At 36.4% G+C, this 21319-nt stretch overlaps 3 protein-coding genes across 7 annotated transcripts in view; 1 reads left to right on the plus strand and 2 right to left on the minus strand.

Annotated features, from left to right (window-relative positions):
• Positions 1-923, minus strand: part of LOC106154345 (protein MCM10 homolog) — a 44475-nt gene extending 43552 nt beyond the window's left edge. Inside the window, exon 1 of the mRNA XM_087014446.1 lies at positions 878-923. The gene's annotated coding sequence lies outside the window, so the exon portion shown is untranslated. The remainder of the gene's footprint in view (positions 1-877) is intronic.
• A 2612-nt stretch (positions 924-3535) lies between these two features.
• LOC106154358 (protein Wnt-2b-A) lies at positions 3536-11634 on the plus strand. Of its 3 annotated transcripts, none has more exons than XM_013528690.2 (5): positions 3536-3937; positions 6248-6483; positions 6821-7098; positions 9496-9760; positions 10129-11634. In XM_013528690.2, exons 1-5 carry the CDS (start codon positions 3858-3860, stop codon positions 10422-10424), a joined length of 1155 nt encoding a protein of 384 aa, XP_013384144.1. In that variant the 5' UTR covers positions 3536-3857; the 3' UTR covers positions 10425-11634. The 3 variants fall into 3 exon arrangements, with proteins under 3 accessions (XP_013384144.1, XP_013384142.1, XP_086870807.1); XM_013528688.2 differs by having other exon boundaries at positions 3538-3937; positions 6818-7098; XM_087014681.1 differs by lacking the exon at positions 3536-3937 and adding an exon at positions 4044-4372 and having other exon boundaries at positions 6818-7098.
• Positions 11635-12667: 1033 nt separating this feature from the next.
• LOC106154351 (suppressor of tumorigenicity 7 protein homolog) overlaps positions 12668-21319 on the minus strand; it is a 34032-nt gene continuing 25380 nt past the window's right edge. For all 3 annotated transcript variants that reach the window (XM_087014680.1, XM_087014678.1, XM_087014679.1), the window contains exon 14: positions 12668-13587. In XM_087014680.1, the coding sequence (XP_086870806.1) occupies positions 13492-13587 (96 nt within the window). In that variant the 3' untranslated portion in view covers positions 12668-13491. The remainder of the gene's footprint in view (positions 13588-21319) is intronic.

A 21319-nucleotide genomic window follows, 5' to 3' on the forward strand; every position in this document is an offset into this window, starting at 1 on the left:
TTACCCCACATATCAAAATATGTTTGTTTATTTGATGTAATTGAAGAATTCAATAAATGTAGCTAACCTACACCTGAAAAGTGCGGCAAAGGAAACATTTCTTGCTTCTTATTACAAATAGGATTCCACCCACCAGACTTAATTAAGGATGGCGTGATTTCTTTTTCACTTTCAGGAAGCAGAATGTAATTAAGTCAATTACGTCATCTACCACGTCAGCATTTTGAGTCATGTTAACCGCAGTCACATTCTCAGAACGTTTTGAGAAAATTATCTCAAAGTCATTTTAAAGCTTATTGTTAATGGTTTTTAACAGAAATCGAAAGCTATGGTGATGATTTATTGATTTTTAAACATGATTGATTATAACAAAGTTGTGATTTTCGTGTTGCAGAAGGCATTTTATTGCATTTGTTCTTGCACGGTTATGCTTCTAGATCGTCTTTGTAGCCTATCGTCATACTGTGTGTGTCTTACGCCAATGTCTCTTTTTTTATTCATGTTTATCGAAAAACAGTATATTTCAATCCGAAACTAACTTTTCATCTCTCAAGGTAGGACATATACTATTAGGCTCTGAGAACTCTTTGCTAAAGATACCTGCTCACGGAACGTTTGAGTAACGTCGACGTCACTTCTACTGCACCCTGAGTATCTAAGTAAAATATTGTCTCTTTTAAGAATCCACATGTATATACTCTAGCAACCGAGGTGTGATATTTTACACATAATCAAAGAACACCGTCGTCCCCGTGATCAAAATGTCTATCTGTCTATGGTCCTCCCTCGCATCCATCTTGACTCTGGCATAATAATAAAAAGAAGAAGAAGAAAAAGAAGAAGAAGAAGAAGAACAACAACAAAAGTGTTATCTTACCATGTTGTTTAGAAAACTTCTTTTTCCTCCGACAACCCGTCTTCACTGCCGTTTACCTCTATGTTAAAATGACCACTCAGCTTCGTTTCTAACACCACTGCACGTCACTTCCGGCACAATTCTGACCAATGCTGATCTTGGTTCCCTTTATTGTTGGTCATACTTGGAACAGCTTACATATTGCGAAAAGTGCTGTGTGTCTGAGCTGCAGGAAGCAGCTGACACAAAAAAAGACCCAAAAAAACATTTACGAGCTGGAGAGATTCACATAATAATAATAATGATGATGATGATGATAATGATAATAATAATAATAATAATAATAATAATAATAATAATTATTATTATTATTATTATTATTATTATTATTATTATTATTATTATTATTATAATATCAAAATCAACAAACGATAATTTTACCCATGATCTTTATAAGAAGAAGAAGAATTGTAAATATAAAGAAAGCTAAATACCATGCACATTCATCATTTTTTTTTACCATTAGTATAGTAATTGATAATTATTACCTTCGATTTTCTTTCATTCCCTTTCAACACAATTGTGATAGAAATTTGCCTATGTTTTCAGCACTTGCTCTTGTAGCGCAAGCTATGAATTGGGTAGATGATGCCTTTCAAGTAGGACCCTTTCTTTCAATGTTAAGAATATTAAATCTTGCATCCAGTAAACTTATTTTAGTCGGATTTAACAGTCCGATTATCTGACGAAAAAAAAGATTGAGGATTTCGATTTATCTTCATTACACCACGAAGTAATTTGTTCATATCGTTGTTCACTTACAGAAAGCCATATTGTTGGAAAAATTAAAATTGGATTCTTGAGGCTGTGGATTTCAAAGCACGGGGCATAGCTACAAAACTCAGGGCACATGATGTGATTGACATCTCATGGAAAAGGGCCCTAAATTGTCAAAGTAAATATTGTCCATTCTTAATCAGGTACTAAGTTCACACTTTGGCATCGGACACAAGGGCGGGGTCATATAAATAATCAAATTAAATCGCCTGCACAAATAAACTTTGATCCCATTGTTGTCGCTGAACTCGAGCTACAGTTTCCCGTCTCACGAAGAAAATTTGATATCCGCGTCCACCTACGCCGATCACTGACAACGTGACGCATGCGGCTGACATAAGATCCACTTGCTGTTCCTTTGAAGGGCAACCGAGGTGTGATATTTTACACATAATCAAAGAATACCGTCGTCCCCGTGATCAAGACGTCTATCTGTCTAAGGTCCTCCCTCGCATCCATCTCGTATGCGCGGCGCCATAGAATTTGCCGGAGGGTCCTCGAAGCGGCCTAGCTCGCCACTTAAGATATAATAGACTCAAGTGTTAGTTGTTCTCTTAAATGCTTTGATACCTGTACTTGAAGTGGTGGAATTATATACACTGGTTGTGTATAATGTCGTGTAGATTGTTCGTAATAGGATTAGGCGGTAGGGCTTTAAGGGATCTCGACAAACGATTGTCACGTATTGGGTAGGGGGCGTGCGGTTAATTTATTGCCGAAACCACAATATCACCTTACTCTTCGATTGTCCTCACCAGAGAATTTCTAGCAATGCCCCTCTCTCTCTCTCTCAATTAATCAAAAGTCATATAAGTAGATATATAAATGCTGGTTTCTTGGATAAATAAGGCGAAACCCCAAAACAGTCGTAAAAAGAACTGAAATAAATTTGAAACTTGAAATTCAGAATTGAATTGAATTGAAATAAAGAGTAAACTCTAGAAACCGCCGAATTGATATCATTTTTATGGTTAGGTATTTCCTGAAATATTACATAAATGCATTGTTTGTGCAAAAGAATTTTTTAATAGAAATTGTGGGGAAATTATGGGGATATTTTGGAAAATGTGATTTCAAAGCACCTACCGTCACTATTTGAAGAAATACTAGCTGAAATTGCATACAACTGAGGACAATGCCAAACGGGTCATTATTCTTGAAAATATCTGTAAATAAGAATGCTTATTCAAAGGGACGTTGCACGGAGTTCCCTTGAACTTGAGAGTGGAGCTTCCTCCACGACTTAATGGCGTACCCACCCTCCTCTCCTTCTCTCAATGAAATCCAAATCAGATATAATTTAATTAAAAATTAATTTGTTTATTTGGGATTCAGAGCAGCAGAATAGGGCTCAGTTGACGAAATTATAGTCTGAATTTATTCAACTAATATTGCCAGCGAAATAACAGCCAATATAATTCGATTGACACAACTATAAATTGAATGCGACAAAATATTAATTCAATCAGGCAATGGGGCTTTTATAACACGTTTTGTGTGAGGTTGCGACGTAGACGGGAGGGGTCTTTGATTTGCTCTTATCCCGGGGCAAGTGAACCACACTTCTTTAACACTACGTTACTTCGTTTGTTTATCTAACTGGCCTAGGCGTCTCAATTTCATTAAGATATTGTAAGCCAATGAATACGGTGCGCCATTCACTTTTTGGGGTTTGACCCTCGTCACAATACTCCCGTACAATGCCAGCAAAGGAAACGCATACAAATAGTAACAGCCTTATTCTCAATGAGTGCTATTGTGGCTTCCCCTGATTTACGTTGCAAATCAAATCATGGCTTGCAAATCCCACATAAAAGGCGATCCCTCCCTCGTTCGCATTCAGATACGCTCTCCGCTTGTCAAGTGTCAAGACTTATTAATCATAATTATAACAGCGTCCAGCCAGAAATTCAAGTTGCCACGCTCTGCTGATCAACCCGTGGATAGAAACCCGCTTTGCCGCTGTGCTGTAAAATTGTCCAACACTGAGCGGTGCGCTTTGATCTTCCGTCTAGCCAATCAGATCACCGGATGATGCTTTAAGAGCAAACCGTACATCCCCGAGTGCGTTTCACGTGGATTTTTTGGACAAAATGGTTGTAAGAATTTTGACGGAGCCAAGAGAGCTTTGACTCGTTTATGCATCGATGGATTTATTCGCATTATGGCAAAGCTTTGTTACACTTTTTGGATTTTACTCATAGTCCTTGTTGGATACCTCAGGTTTGCCGTCAGTACGTGGTGGTAAGTGGACCTCTTTTTCCTTCTCTTTATCTTAGATTTGCCTGGGTAGCGTCGTTTTCCAAGCCGCCGCTTCTTCTTAACGTCACGCGGCGTACAACTAGGAGGCAATAACAGAAACGCATTCTATCGCGAGAAAGGTTAATTCTTAAACTAAGTATGAGTCTTTGAAGTGAGGGAGAAAGTTTAGTTTATCTTTCCCGACTGCCGGGTTTTTGTAGAGTGCTTTAATCGATGGAGAGCCAACGTGATAATGGAGTTCTTGAACGAGAAATACATACAGAGAAAGAGCAAAACGTTGTAGACTACTAAAGGGGTTGTTTGTAAATGTCATGGTGTAAAAAGTGAATTTTCACAAGCGAGAGAGTTTGTTTGCAGCATATGACAGAGTTAAGATATTTGGACAATGATCGATATTCAAATTTTAGCAGCACTGACGTAAGTAGTTTTACTAGTTTTTAACCTTTTTTAAAACTTTTCAAAAGTACGTTTGAATCGTATCAAATGTTTTATGGTGTGATTCGTTCGTTATTATTATCATTACTAAGTTATAATCTAACTGGCATACAGTTATACGCAAGTGTGCAAAATAGTCTTGTTGTGTGTGCAAACGAGATTCTTTTTATTTGTTTTTTTTCTGGATTTTTCCAAGGAGGCAGTCTTTTTGTGCAATTCATTTAGACAAGCCATCTTTACATTTTTGTTCGCTTTACTCTTGGGTATCTAACGTGTAAAGAATCTTATGTGCAGATTGCATAATGAAATGTTTAAGAGCCTCGGATAAAAACGCAAAAGTTATTAGATTACTTGGCGTTCGGGGAAAACCTAAAAAGCATACATATAGAGCGCTTTTAAGCAATAGAAAATGAAGGTTATACAGAAAGGCTGTATTGAGTCATGATTAAAACGTTGATAAAGTATTAGTGAGTGATACAAGAAAAAAGAAAAGAAAACAGCAACTGAGTATCTTAAATATAAGACAAAAAGATGAGTTACCTACATGTAGTTACACAATAAAAGCGGTACAGACCACGGGGGAAAGCGGTGCAAAAACAATATTACAGACGGTCACGACTAAGTGCTACCTTATTATGAGTAAAGATCCCCACAATTACTGTAATTTCTCTAAAACCCTTGAGATACGCTACCATCAAACAACGGAAAGGAAACAATCAGGTAGTATAATCATTGTTCTCTTTATTGCTCTCTTTTCTTCAAACATGCGAACATGACTCGGCCTTTCATCCAATTTACCCGTTTCCGTCCTCGCCATGGCGTACAAAATGTACACTTCCACGATATATTGTGGTTCACTATTATAGGCATACAGCTAGATTATTTTCAATATTTGTGTTATCCGCAGGCATGGGCCGTGAAAGACACAGCGGTTTTTATTCCGTCACGGTGACGAGACAGAGTTCGTAATATAAACGTTTAAGAAAGGGTGTTCCATTCTTTTAGAAAGCGGGTAATTAAAACAACATTAATAACAGCAAAATATTCCTTATTTGTCATCGCAAACAAAGGCTTTCAATTGCGCTGAATGACTTATAAAAGAAGGGATGGTATATTCACTCTAGCGTCAAGTGTTTTCAAGCAGACACTCTTCAAATATTACAAATGCGAAGAGGGCTTAATTAGATTAAATTTGTTTAAATCTTTAGAGAAGGTAAGGCTGGGTCGAGCTAATTTTCATCCATCTCCTCATTAAATTAGACGTTGGAAGGAGTTTTTCTTTCGATTGTTCCTGTAGGAAAATGTTGATACATTATGTTGCCTTAGAAAGCACAGAGAATTGCCATATAGGATTTCACCCATGTTGCTCTTAGATCCCGTTATTTACATTTGTTATTTATTCAAAATTCTAACGTATTTTCTTTTCGATAAAGTAGTGTTTTTCCCGCCTGTTTATGTAAATGTTAATTTACAAAATACCATTGGGAAACGCACAAACTTCTATTAACACTATTGTAGTAAATGTAACAAGGCCGAGACTGACAGTCTACCTATCACCTTAGAAAAGGGGTTCAGTTTATTACAGTAAATATCGAACGCTAATGATATGCAGTGTAAGGTGAAATTTGCTACAGGGTGTGTCACAGCTATTCAATCAACGATAATTAATCTTAAACCTAATCTTAAAGCTTCAATTATGTGAAATATGTGTAAATGGTTCCTCTGGTTTCTCTCTACCCCTCATTTACCAACGCTAGTACTGCCCCCCCCCTCCCCTCTCTCTCTCTCTCTCTCTCATCTTCTTTCACCTGTCGAAACGGCCATTGCTTACCCTCAATAAAACCTTGTCTTTTTCAGGTTCATAAGTCAACTCCCGTTACATGCGGTGGGGGCGCGCGTCATCTGTGATAACATCCCGGGACTGGTGGGGAAACAGAAGAAACTTTGTCGGACGTATCCCGACGTGATGATAAGCCTGGGCGAGGGCGCTAAGCTGGGAGTGAAGGAGTGCCAATACCAGTTCAGGAACCAGCGGTGGAACTGCAGCACGCTGGATAGGGACGCTTCGGTATTTGGGAAAGTTATGCTTAAAGGTAAGAAGTGAATTATACTTTTTGGGTTTGTTTCGTTGATGAGGCGATAGACTAAAGAAATGCACAGAGATCAGTGCGTTGACTTGTCGTCCAAGCATTTGTTTTACTGTTGATTCCCTTTGCATTAATTTATTATTCTTTGGTTTAGATTTAAAATAAGTGATAGATTTATAATGTCGCTAGCACAGGAATATGGGATATATAGTTATATTCTTTTTCGACTTAGGGAAGCGGCAATTCAAACGTTTTATCATAAAGAAAATATTTGTGTTCTTATTCTAAATGTCGAAAACCTTTTCCTACATCTTGTTTTTTTCTCTTTCTCGTTGTGAAGTAGGTAGCCGAGAGGCTGCGTTTGTGCATGCCATCTCAAGCGCGGGCGTGGTGCACGCGATCACACGCGCATGCAGCAAGGGGGAACTGTTGAATTGTGCATGTGATCCCACAAAGAAAGGGAAGAGTCGGGACAAGAAAGGAGAATTCGACTGGGGAGGCTGCAGTGATAATGTCAGATACGGTAGCAATTTCTCCAGATTCTTCGTCGATGCACAAGAAAAACGCGTGCGCGATGCACGTGCTCGTATGAATCTTCACAATAATAGGGCTGGCCGAAAGGTATGTTAAGTGCTCTCCTTAAGCAAACGTATTTTCTAACTTTATATTACTTATTTCACATACCCATGTTTATGAAAACGAAAGAAGGAGAAAATAATTCTCTCTCTCTCTCTCTCTTTCTCTCTGACACACAAACACACATTTCACGAAAATCAACGCAAAAAAGTGCACTTCGCTGACTCTTGTGTACTTATGACAGGTACCCCTTGCATGCCTTAAGCGAATACAAAAATTTCGCGTTAACCAAACCCATTTCCTATCCAAACAATTCCACTGCCTATCATAACCGAAAAGGGGTATCAATAACAGCCCCTCTTTCCAAACTCTAGTCAAATAAAATATAAAAGAATGTTAAAAAATGTTAAACACTGCATGGGCCACGCATGGGGGTTTAGCTTCATTCATAATGTAACTTTATTCATAAATATTTCTAAAACTTGGGTAGGGATTGTGTACATATATTTGGGGCGGCGTAAAACTCTCTGTTTACACTGTTTTCCAGCTGAATGCTTCATTGGGTAAACAATATGCTAAGCGTACTGAAAATATGATACAAGATAAAGTCAGAAACGACAAATAGGAAAAAAAATGAGCTACTGCGCGTTCATTTTAAAAAAGAGAGAACTTTCACAAGGTGTTGCATTGCGTGTAGAAAACAAAACAATTCTTATTGAGATTCAGTTTTTGAAGTCTTACAAGTTTTGCATCTTTTTCGACTGCCATGCAAATAAAAAAAAGAAGGAAAAACACACCTTTGCTGTTTTACACCCTTTTTAATGTAAAAAACAATCAGCCAAATCTGCAAAACGCATTTTATGTTTTTTTCACTTTGGAATATAAATGGCGACGGGTGCTTTTATCCGATGTAGTTGTATTTATCCCGGCAGCTATAACAGTAAACAAACTTGACGATATTGGAATATTTTTGGTCTGCTGACGTCCGTGTTGAATTTAAGTCTCTTCGGTAAAGTCACATTACATGTTGAGCCATTACTTGGTTAATGTAGGCTGAGAAGTTTTAGTCAGGGTCAGATAAAAATGGAAGAGAAGCACCAATCTTGGCAAACTATTTGCGACTGAACCTGATTTCACTGGCACACGTCTTAGCTACGTCCGGAGGGGGGGGGGGGGGTAAGATTTATCCACAGTGAAAACAAAATTAACATTTTTAGTATTTTCATGCAACCTTACTACAAACATTTAATCTGTTTGACTACACTTCCCCACTTTCCAATATAAGCAAGGCCACTATATTAAGAGGCAACTATTCGGTAGGGAGGGGGGGGGGGGGGGGGGGGGGGGGGAGGGGGGCACAGAATTAACAAGATAAACTTGTATCTAGAATGGGTAATTCACGAGTTTATATGCCTTTTAGATTTTAGCACCCTTCCTTCAGCTGCACACTAAATAAAGTATTTCAAAATAAGTAAATAAATAAATTAGAAAAGCATCGTACCTGTTCCTGAAGAGATTTATGGTTTCACTTAGCATCCTTCCAAAAGACAGTGAAAGATGAAAGTGCCAATACAGAAAGACAGGAAGAGAAAGAAATTCACACACCTTTCATGGTGTTATAACATTTTGCCAGGGGACTGTAAAACGTGTAGGTGCACATTCAATATGCACAGGCCCGTAGCCAGGGGGCGTTCGGGGGGTTCGGGGGGTTCGAAAGAACCGCCCCTTTTGCTGGGAAAAGGTCCACTCTGGGTAAAATTTGATCTAGGTACATGAAGTTTTTATGGGAAAAGGTCCACTTTTTCAAAAAATGAACCCCCCTTTTGAAATTGCTGGCTACAGACCTGATGCACATGCGTAGACAAACGGGGCAAGGCAGGAAAACCGCGCTTTTATCTGCGATTCTTAAACATCGTCCTGTGTAACTAATGACAAATTCCTTCAAATAAAATAATTGCTTCGTTTTTAACGTTTTAAACAAGTAGGTGGCACAACCAGAAGTAACGATTGGTATTCTGCCATATGACTCACCTTTATGAGTGACAGCCACACTTTCACACCTTTCTTTCGGTATTGAAAATATTCAATGTTTACAATACAGAAATCCTATTTATCTAACTTAGAAAGTTCAGGGTTTATCAGATAGTTGAATTGATTGTTACATATCATAATGCAAAGATCTTTATTTTTAAACTAGCGTATTGTGCACGTAAAGCAACATTTTTTTACACTCACAAAAGTCCGGGCATGCAGTTTAACATTATTCTTTTACATTACTTAAGACTATTGTCTTTAATTTTTTTACGTATTGAATAATATTGGTGAAGAAATCTGAGAGGTCATCCAAGGAATTTAAGTAAATCATGAAATTACCAATTCAACAAAAATGCACTTTTGCTACCAGTCATCAACATAAAGATTTTTTTCGTCACTTTATTCCAGGCAGTGAAACGTTTCATGAAACTCGAATGTAAATGTCACGGCGTGAGCGGCTCATGTGCCATTAGGACGTGTTGGTTAGCTATGCAAGAATTCCGAAAAGTTGGAAATTATATCAAGAATAAATATAACAGTGCCACACAAGTGACAATGAACCAGGACGGCACGGGTTTTAATATAGCCAACAAAAATCACAAGAAAGCCACAAAACATGATCTCGTGTATTTCGAGGAATCGCCAGATTATTGTAACAAAAACCCTGAAATAGGTAAGTCATGCACAGGTGTGTGTGTGTGTGTGTGTGTGTTACCTTAATTATTCAAGCATGGCAATGAACTACAAATTTCGAGTCTAATGTGACTGAGACAAAGTAATGATTGTATATCTCGTAGATTATACCTTTAAATGAATTACATGAGGCTCTTCCAATTTTAAATTTGGAATATATTAATGATGGCATATGTTAATGTAAAAAGAAACATAAGAATAAAGTAGTATTTTTTTCTTCAATCAACAGCTAATATGGAAATTGTTAACATGTTTTGAAAGGGTAAAATGATGCATTCAAAGAGACAAAAACTACAAATAGACCAGAATGGTTCAGAAAATAATCACTCCTTTTTCTCATTTCCTCAGGCTCTTTCGGTACAGCAGGACGGGAGTGTAAGAAGGACTCCATGGGTACAGACGGCTGTGATATCATGTGCTGTGGAAGAGGGTACGACACCACCACTGTGGTACAGACTACCAAATGTGAGTGCAAATTTCACTGGTGCTGCTACGTCAAGTGCAAAGAGTGCTCGCGCGTCGTCGACGTCCACACTTGCAAGGGACCGAACGTCAGGAAAAACAGCAATAATGTGCATCGTAATAGGTTCAAGAGATGGTTGGACGGTGACGCAACCCGGATAATGACCAGTGGGTCTCTTTGAAGTCATTTTTTTTATCAGTTACGATGTTTGATACTTGTCGGTGACAAAACGATGAAAAAGTGGTTGCAGGAGATTAAATTCAAGTCTCTTTAAAATAAAAAAGGAGAAGACTTGGGGGATGTAAACCGGTGAGCAAAATATACGTGGAGAGAGAAACTGTTGCAAAAAGGATACATAAAATATTTCCAGCGAGGCAGAGTAAACAGCATCCTTGCGCGAGAAACAGTTCTTGATATCACATTTGATGATCTAATTGTTTAAAGACTATGCAAAAGAATAATGCACATATATCAGTATGAATGGAATCGCATCAAGAGCCAGTAAATATTCATAACCAAAACTGCTGTGTACGATCAAAACCCAGCCTTATATAAAATGATTAAGCTGGCTGGAAAGCTACTAAAAGGACTATAAATTGTCATGTTTTGTGTTTGCCAGGAAAACAACGATACGATACAGATTGTGCAGTGAGAAGCAAGTTTGATACATGGAGACTTTTACCTTGTATTTTGTACTCTATCTGAAGGCTCATCATGTTGTCTTCCTCAAACTAACTCTTCCTCGTTCAAATTGAGAAAGTCTTCATGAACTTGTGGTAGACCAAATGAGGAAGCAGTAAAGTATTTATGATTGTCAAAATGCCTTTTAACATGTTATTACTATTGCAAAGATCTTTTTTTTTAGAAGATAGGCCATATATTTAGTAGATTTTGTTAAAGATATTATGTAAAGCCGTTTATTTCATTCTGATAATGTAAATTATGTATATAATTTGTTGATATTTCAGAGATATTCATTTATATTCTTCTTTTAAAGTGACACTTATTTAAATAATATTGCTTTATCCTGCTGTTGTGGGACGGTACCTTATTTATAACAGAACATAATTCATATTTGAATGTATTTAAAGCTGTGCATATTTATTATGAACCGGAGGTTTAAACAGAGACAAATAATATGTTTGTTTTGTGTTGGATTACTATAGGAATTTATAGCAGATATTGTATTGTATATATTACTGCGTTTATCAGCATCGTTATAACACTAAGTAAATATGTAACTATGGAACGGGGACTGCCCCTTGGTGCAATATTGTAGTAGTCTTAGTCTTAGTATTGATGAAACTCGTGCTTCTTTTTAAAATATTTTTTTGCCAATTTCCATGGTAGTCACTGCTAATAGAATATTAAACTGCTTTAAAATATCGACATTCTCTTTGTATTTATTTCGCAGTTTTAGGATAGGTTGAAAATAATAAACTGTTTATTGAGAAACTTCAGCGTACACTCTCTAGCATACGCTTTACCTCATCATAATAAACGTCAAATAAGCGTACACAAGTAAAAACTACTTCGAGTGGCAACCATACTGATATGTTGGCAATCCGGAGATATAATGTCACGAATATTAAAGAAAGGTTGTGTTCATTTGATCGGATGCGTAAATTAGATTCTTTTTTTTTTTCAATATAGCAATCAAAACCGAAATTATGTATGCACATTTTCTTGCCATCTAAAAAGTCGGGTTGAAAGGAAGTTTTCTCAGGATTTTGAACATACTGATAATGCCAAATTTTCGCCCGTGGAAAAAATCAACTTTAAAACATTTCATTTAACATATAATTGCTTGGACATGGGTTTTAACAAAATCGTGTTTTCAAATCAGCAACTTTGTTTTAACATGTAATCCAGTCTTAGAAGAAACTAATCTTTGTACGCTTCGTGTCCTAACCCAATGGATACTTTTCAAGCAGTCTATTTTAGGTATAAAGTGCGGGGCCGTTGCAATAGTCCGAAGGTTCAATAGTTCGAAGGTTCATTGGTCCGAATGTTCGCTATAGAACCTTCGGACCAATGAACCCTTGATTAAAAAAAAAACGATGAAAAAGTTACCATTTTTCGGACCAATGAACCTTCGGACTATCGAGACGCCCCCTAAAGTGCACGAGCTTGCATGGAATATGAGACATCTCTCCTCAGTTGTGGTTACGTTCGAACTGGCCTCTGCTGAATCTTTTAAAACTGGTTTTCATATTCGACGTTTGAAATCTTTCCGAGCGTAGTTAAAAGCAATTTGGAGAGATTATGATTTGGACACAAACTAAACATTTTAAGATTTAAGACTCATCTTTTTTTGTCAACTGGCCTTTTGGAATTTTCAAGCCACTGCCTGGTTAAGATAAATAATAATTGTTTGACTGAATGTCGTTTCTTCAGTAATTATCAAATACTCCAAACCACAGGTCAACGTCAGTGTACTTATTTTTATTGTGAAAGCACAATTAAATTAACAAAAATAAGTAAATTACAACAAATCAAATAGTTAACAAGATCATAGATGTCTCTTAAATCTCCAAGATAACCCCTTTCTCCAGAGTTCCTTTGTCAGATTGCACTTTACAAACATGAGGAAAGCAAATGCTGACCATCTTATACTTTTGTTACAGAAAATTAACTTTCAACCAAGTGTTGCCTTTTCCCTTTCTATTATTCCCAGAGAAATATTGTGTGTAGATTAAAAACATGATTAGTGCACAGATAATTTTTTCACTGGAAACTACCAAAACATTCAAAATTGCATTTTTTAAGTTTAACATAACTCTCCTGATGTCTTTGCTTTATTCACTGTGAAATCCGTTCAATTCACTTAAATTAGGAAAAGTTTCTGATAACATTTTAACTGATGACCATGGCCATAAACTGGGAAGTTATAAAAATAAATAAACAAACAAACAAACATCCTAATAGAACTCTTGTCTCTAATGTTTTCTCTAAATCTAATGTCACTGGCTTTGCAGTTTATTTTCACATCTTGTTTCTCCATTTTTCTGCTGTTCAAAATTATACCTGACATTTACCATGTTTATAAGACTAAAACAAATACTATAAAATGCTTGCAACTTAACATTGAAGCAACTAGTGTTGTTTGACAACAAATAAATACAGATCATATTTTCTTCTTTTTCTGGACATTGGTCTCATTGTTAAGACTCCTCATTGACTTGGCCGCCATGTTTTTGACCATGACCCAGTCTCGACCTTGACATTGACTCAGCCTTGACCTTGAGCTAGATTCTGGACAACTGCTGAAGGATATTGGATGGCAAGATGGCTTCTAATTTCTCCACAAGATAACTTATTGGCAGGTACAGCCAACCCAGAGCCTGCAAGGTAAAATGGAAATTAGTCATTAAATCCTGGGAAAATTCAAAATGACATTTTTATTACTATAACTGTAATAAAACAGAAAAAAAAAAAATAATAAAATAAATAATAAAAAAGGAAAATTCTCTTTTCCACAGATGCAAAGACAACATTTATACACAATCTTCATTGGGGATCCGCCAAAAATGTAAAATCAACGTGTAAGAGAAATATGTATGAAATGTATATAAGAAACCACCAATCTGAATAACTTCAAGCTTCTATTTTCACCAACTACTGGTTGTCCAAACCGCCCTTCAGCAGGCTAAGTTCGAGAGCTTTCACAACCAGCTGATCTGCGGACTAACTAGTTAATGGATCAAATGTGTCGTGACCCACTTTTAAGCAAGTGCCGAGATTAAATTGCTCTGCCTCTGCTGTGACAGCGTAAGTGGGAGGCGGGGAATCCATTACATTATTGTTGGTCGATTATATGGCTTGCTTTCAAGTGTGTGCCATTTTTGATCCACAGACTAGTTAGTTAGAGGATCAACTGATTGCGAATGCTTTCTTTGTTAATGCAGATTTAATAGAGAGTTCCCACCAACTTTTTTTCTCTTTCTTGTTATGTATTTAGTACGTTTTTCCTTAAAAAGTTGCATCAATGTTGTTGAAGTTTTTAACCAGATGAGCAGTGTTTTGAAATCAAAATTATTTAATTTGTAAATAGAGCTTGTGTTTGACATAATTCAAGAAACTGAGCTAGAAAAGCACAGTGCAATATTTATATACAGATAAGCAGGGCTACATAACATATTGTTTAATACTAGTATTTTGATAAACGAGTTTTAAAACAAGGCGTTTTATATACATAGATACCAATCTATCCCTAGAGCTACACTAACTTACAGCTCTGCCTCTATTTTTAAAAGCAGGCAATCACAGTTTAAATCTAAATAATTTAAAATCAATTACTGGATGGCATACACCCAACTACTGTAAATAACAAAGTTTCTCACAGTTTCCTTTTACCACTACTTATTTTTTCATTAAGAAAACTTAATGAGATCATTTTAAACAGGAAATTTATTATACAAATCAATTAAACCATATACTATATAATTTAGAGGAAAAAAAAAAACTAAGACTGTCAAAAATGAGGACAAACCTTCTGAAACAAAGTTAAGCAAACATTTACTAAATAAAATGTCCAGAACAAGTCCACAAAAATCCCAACTAATAGCCGTTTCTATTGTCCTTGCACATTACGCACTAACATTTCAAAATATCTTCTTATAGTTACACGAAAACAGATATTATGTACAGCAAGTAATAGCAACTCCTTGGGCCAACATTTCACAGTAACACTGATATATTTTGCAGGACTTTTGACCCCAACACCCCACCATCAGACCTCCTACATAGTCCTATAATAAACGTAATTCCATTGTGGCCTTTATAACAGCCAGAAAAACAGGTCAAAGGCGCAGGAAGACACTAACTGTTAGCATCGCCATAAGTGGCACTTCTAACGACACCTGATAACAAAAATCACAGTTTTACAAAAAAGATTTTCGCAGCAACAAAAACGCACAATAAAACTGCAGGGGAGCTGGAACACACTGGAAAGCCGCGATCGACAATTACTAAGCATATTTGTAACTAAGAAATAATGTGACAGTTTGTGTAGCATGACAAGCCAGAGAGGAGGGTGACACAAAGATGAGGATGTCACCTTTAACTCTGACACTTTTATGGTGTTGACCGAACATGTAAGGACACGAATTGTTCTCCTTTTGTTGATGCTTTTTCTGCGTTGTTTAAACATACCTTACAGCGCTATAGTTTTCACAAATATTTGGAAGTAAACATTGTAGATATGCTGATGTTATATACGCCTAGCGTCAGAAACTGGGGTATTGACCGAATTTTCTTCTTTATCTATTTAACAAGTTTTTAAAAAAGTTGTTTGATATTTCCACATAAAAATTACCATGATCTCAAACCCAATGAGAATGAATTCATCTATTGTGATAGGTAATAAATTTTAACAGGAGCCCTTTGCTCCACTGATTTATACACTTTGTATAAAACATCAAATGGTGACCACTGCTTTCCATTTTAATTTGAGAAATCTTACGAGCTGAAAATCCAGCCCACAAGAAAATAAAAATGTAACGTTTCAGTATTTTGTCAGAGGTGTGTTTGTGTGTACGCTGTGTGTAGATATGGTTAGGTAGATTGGTTTGCTTCAAATCTATAGTTTTGTTATTCCTGGTTGATATTACGATGAATTAAGTTACATTAAGTTAGTCATTTGTAACAAAGTTGCAACTATGTTCAGCTAAAATTTTGTAGAGTGACGTGCAGCAGAAAAACTCTTTCTTTCATTTATTAATATCTAATTTACCTCATTTTGTAATCTTGATATCCTAAAACTCAACTGCTCGTATTTAATTTTCTGAAAGTTTTTAGATGTAAATCACTTTAACTGTCCATACATTTTTTCATAATTTTTTACACATTGAATCACGACAGCACACACTATTACAGCTTAAAGTTCATAACCATAATACCCTACCCCCTAACCTGGCAAAACTCAAAATATGAAACACTGCACATATAGTACTCAAAGACATACAGACATATGATGAAAAACCAACATCTCAACCTGGTATCGCCCTAGACATGTCTATTCCCCAAGTCTGTGCCCTGGGCAACACTGTTATTGCCATGTTGACTGGCCTATCTCCACTGTTTACTCTTTGGTATCAGCACTTGGTTAATATGTACAGATACTGCAACAACATTGGTGGGCAATTTCATACACACTTTCACACAGACTTTGAAGTCGATTGCAATCCACAGTGGTACACCATAGAGGGTGCAATGGATAATAATGATGGTAAAGATGAATATGAATGTTTGTTAGTTTTAATTCTTCACTTACTGATAATCGATTCAGTTTTTTATTGTACCAGAATTCCAGATTTTTCTTTCTAGTTTCATTTTTACCTTCAATTTTTACCCTTAATTTTTAATCCTGACTACTGCTACTGTACCACATAGGATATGAAGACAGATATTTTACACAGATGCTTTATTCCCACTACTGTTCCTACTTTCAAATCCCTCCTAAGATAATTTGTTCCCAAACTTGTACATGTATATCTCCACACTTCTAGATTCCGCCTTTACTAATTTCTCTCTCGCTTGTTAATCTGGCCTGGCATCGTTGACAGTCTAGAGGCCACGCCAGGTCATCCGTCCAACTGTGAGGTTAACAGGCAACATACACACGATTCCGGTGGCAGGCTACATACACACAATTCTGGTGGCAGGCTACATACACACAATTCCGGTGGCAGAAATGAGTGCATGCACACAAATAAAGTTGACACCTTAGCAAAGGTTGTTAACTTTAGGCATTTATACCTCTAGAATTGTCTATCACTTCACTTTGTTTTTTGTTGTTATTATATTGCGTATAAAATTAATGAGAAAACATATATACACATAATGTTAGCAATGCTGCCAGGGCATACAGAAATATTTTGTGCAAGGCATCAATAGAATAATTATTTTACTAACTCTACATAATACAAAGTAGAAAATAGGAGGAGATTCTCATACCTTGACGCATGCGCAATAGGAAGTTAGAAAGTAAATGGCGGTCACAATTGCTTTGAAAAATGTGTTTGTCAATTTTGTGCAACAATAAGCACTACCACTAGCCATATTACGCGTCTGTATGCTTGAGTCGTCACAACTAAACTGATGAACTCCACAGCTTAGAGATACTACTGCGCATGCGTCAAGGTGTCAGAATCTCCTCCGAGCGCAGCTGAGAATTAATTACAGCTTTGGAAGTAACTGGCTCGCGCTGCCAGTAATTACGCTGTGGGGTATTCAGGGCACAGACTGTGATCACAAGATACTGCCAATAGATTTTTAGAAAATAGATTTTTCATGTGAAAGAACCCTAAATTCACCATAGAAACCCCGCTCATCATTATCATGAATCATTGGTCAACCCATCTCTTGGATTTGGTGCAATATACCATTTTTCTCTATGTCAACTAGTTCTAACCAGCCATTTAGAGTGCATTCCCAGAGATTTAGATCGATCCCACTAGATCGACCTAACTACTTGGGGGTTTCACGTTAAATCAATGTCAGCCGAGCGTGCACTGTAGTTAATTACACCCTTACAGCTTTTAGTAAGCGGGACAGACGCTTAAGCTGGCTAAGCTGACAGTAATCTAGTGAGACTCCCCACAGGGCTAGGTCGATCTAAAATCTGTGGGAATGGGGTCTTAGACCAGCATGTCTTCTTGAGCATTTCAGGAGGAAATATCGACAACGGGAGTTTTATGGTTTTTGAGGTTTGATCTGGGAAAGTTAAGTAGCTTTGCAAATTGCAGGATATTTAGACATATAAAAATGACTTTAGGACATTTTCAAACATGTACAGTATACCCTTCATAAAATAAAAACTTGCTTTGAGGTTTAAAATAAGCCTTTGTACACCCAAGTTCTGTGGCAGAAATAGATTATGACAAAGGCACTAATCTATGGTAAATGCTACAAATTTACAATCCATGTAAACAGATATATCCCAACTTGAAAAATGCTTGCTTGTTAAACCCATTTTGTGACTTTGTATCAATATCAACCCAATCAACAGAGTGTAAACGTTCCTTTAGTCAATGCCAGAGTTCTCGATTCTCTTCATTCATAAAACTGCTACATTACACACAGGAAAACCCTCAATTTCTGAAGGGGAAAATGAGTACAAGTCACTACTATTGCATTACCTGATAAAAAACTTGAAAGGAATTTTTGGTGGTTTGCGTGTAATTACTCCTCACAATACTGTGCAGCCACAAATATTATGAACGCAGCTAGGTTGAGCTTTGTTTACATACGGTGCCTTTGACAAGGTATAATAGAAGATACATGTATGTTCCACAAATATGAAATATCTCACTTATTCCAATTTAAATAATTTCTTTTCAAGATCTATCATCAGTCTCTGTTGCTAACAAAAGGGAATCTTTTGGGTACACAGCCTTTCATAACTTTCAAATGTTTTCTATTCGCCTTTTATTCACAAAGTATTATACTAAGAAAACCAATAACCAGCTATGTACAAATTAAGTGGGTACTTATTGTTTCAAAACCACACCAAGCTCTCTTCACTCCCACCTTAACACACAAGACTATGGGTGCATTCCCAGACATTTAGATTTAGATCGACCTAACTCCCTGGGGGTTCACGCTAAATTGCAGTCAGCCAAGCACGCACCATAGTTAATTACCCAATTACAGCTTTCAGTAGGCGGGACAGACGCTTAAGCCGGCTAAGCTGACAGTAATCTAGTGAGAAGCCCCACAGGGATAGATCGATCTTAAATCTATGGAAATGGGGTCTATGGTTCTTAAAACGTGGGCAGCATTAGTTAACAACATAATAAATTTTGTTAAACCAGGGTTGCGATCAAAATGAAAATTTGAGCAAATTGTGTCCATATTACTGAAAATAAATTCCCTCACATTTTGTCTGTTTATTTTTTTACAAAAGATAAAAGATGAACTTTCACCAATAAATAATTGTTGCAAACAAAGCAGTTAATATTTTAGAGGACTATCAAGACATTAGTCTAAAGAAGGCGGTTCGTTTGCACTAAGTGTTTCCCTTATTCCAATTAAAGTCACTGACTCAACTGGATGTCATGAGTGTTGCATCACTTCTGAAAAACTTTTATCAGGATTCAGGAAGACAGAATTGAGAGTGACAAGTTGCAAAGTTGGTCTGTTCTCTGCTCAGCAGGACTAACTTTATTTCAGGTCATATTCAGAACTCATCCTTGCTATTATGTCACGTTCAGACCACGACCATCTCAGACTGCAAATTGTCCTAAATGCTTTATTGTCCAAGGACTCATTCCCATTGAAACTGTCTATGTAGATCGTTCCAACTCTGTGGGGGTTCTCGCTGAATGCAATCAGTTTAAAAGATGAACAAGCATACTGTGCAAGTATACAGGTAGCTGGTGAGTATACAAGTACACTGGAAACTAGAGGAGGTGTGTAAATCTGTTAAACTGATTGCATTCAGCGAGAGTACCCACGGAGTTGGATCAACCTCTGGAGACCGATTGTTTCAATGGGTACAAGCCGGAAGATTCTCTGGCTTAGCTAGGAACAATTTTTCAATTAAACCTCTTCACGAAACACAGTCCAGAATGTCTGATTCTTGCTGAAAAGGGGGTAATGACAGCACATGCTGGGCTAAACACTCCTACCTAACCAAGCATAAGGAATCAAATTCATGTTTCTCACTCTGTAGTATTTTTTATCAAAACAGCTGATTGCACTTATGAATGAGGAAGCAAAGAAGTGGAAAAAGGCTATATTTGAATATCACTGTCAAAATTTCAACAAATGTGAATCTATTCCAATTTTAACAAAGTTCTGTCTGAGCTATTTCTTAATCACTCCAAAATTCTATTACGAAACAAATCACAAAATTAATCAAATTTGGGAGTAGCACAAAAAGCCCATACAGCATCTTGCCAGAAGCAACACAGATAATGAGTAACAGTCAAAATGAAAGCCAAAGGGTAAAACGGAAGTAGCTGATACAAAATTATGATAACATCTAATAAAAGAAACCCAACAGAAAGTGATACCCTTCCCAAGTATCGATTTCTCGTTTTTGAAAAAAAAAAAAAAAAAAAAAAAAACTCTTCCCACCACATATTTAGTAACAGAACAAAGTTTGCCACAGTAGCAAGGAGTGGGGATGTGAACCTGTCTGTAGGATCTTACGACACCCTTAAAACAAATATCTCAACTTTAAGTTAATGTGATTTGGGTAAACAACTTATACATAGGACTTCTGTACTTTTTAGAGATGAAATGAAATTGGTTTTGAAAACTGGCGGAAAAATGGGCATTCCAAAGAGTGAAGTTTGGTTAGTCAGTGGACTAGGATTCACTTCTCATTTAATATGATGACATGACACTGTTCTATGTCCATTTATGTATTTATATTATAAACAGTAGTACCAGTTAATTATTATAATTCATTTTATTCATAGCTTTGAAATTTTTTCAGTGAGAAGAGCAAAAATAATAATAAAATCATAAAAAAATACTAGTTCAAATATAGAGATCTTAAATATTAGCCAAAGCTGCCAACATGCTGTGCATAAATATCTCCACAAAATGAAATTGAGGTTTAATTTAAGTTTCATAATAAATTTTATGTATTGCGCAGCATGGATCAAGACATATTTCTGGCAGTCTTCCAAATCGAGTGTCTCAAATACACCAAATTTTTTAATAATATTTTCTAGAAATAGGCTGTATAAGGAAAATAAGTCAAGCTTTGGGCAGTTAGGACACAAATGAACTGTATGTTCACTTCCCCTTATTACAGTTATACTTTAATGCATGAATGAAGCCAATCCAAACATTATTACAACACAAAGCAAATAGTATGACTACAAAATAATTCTTCCTCATATAGACTTATTTGAATTCATACCGAGTTTGGTCAGAAAGCTTAGCACTCAAGAATACAAAAAAAAAAAAATAAATAAATAAATAAAATAATAATAAAAAAAAAAAAATGCCCTTTTTTTGATGCAGTCATTTCAAATACATTGAAATAAAATAAAAATAAATAAATACATGAACACTTGTATCAGTGACTAAAAGTCTTATAATCAGAAAACTTAAGTT

The sequence above is a fragment of the Lingula anatina genome, chromosome 6, assembly GCF_051362555.1.
Source record: "Lingula anatina isolate TDL-2025a chromosome 6, LinAna3.0, whole genome shotgun sequence".
Taxonomy (NCBI): Eukaryota; Metazoa; Brachiopoda; class Lingulata; order Lingulida; family Lingulidae; genus Lingula; species Lingula anatina.

Bases quoted from the DNA above. Each gene is read 5' to 3' on its own strand.
- LOC106154358 (XM_013528688.2), top strand. From the start codon at position 3,858: ATGGCAAAGCTTTGTTACACTTTTTGGATTTTACTCATAGTCCTTGTT. The intron at 3,938-6,247 runs GTAAGTGGACCT...TGTCTTTTTCAG, and splicing joins TTTGCCGTCAGTACGTGGTG to GTTCATAAGTCAACTCCCGT. The intron at 6,484-6,817 runs GTAAGAAGTGAA...CTCGTTGTGAAG, and splicing joins TGGGAAAGTTATGCTTAAAG to TAGGTAGCCGAGAGGCTGCG.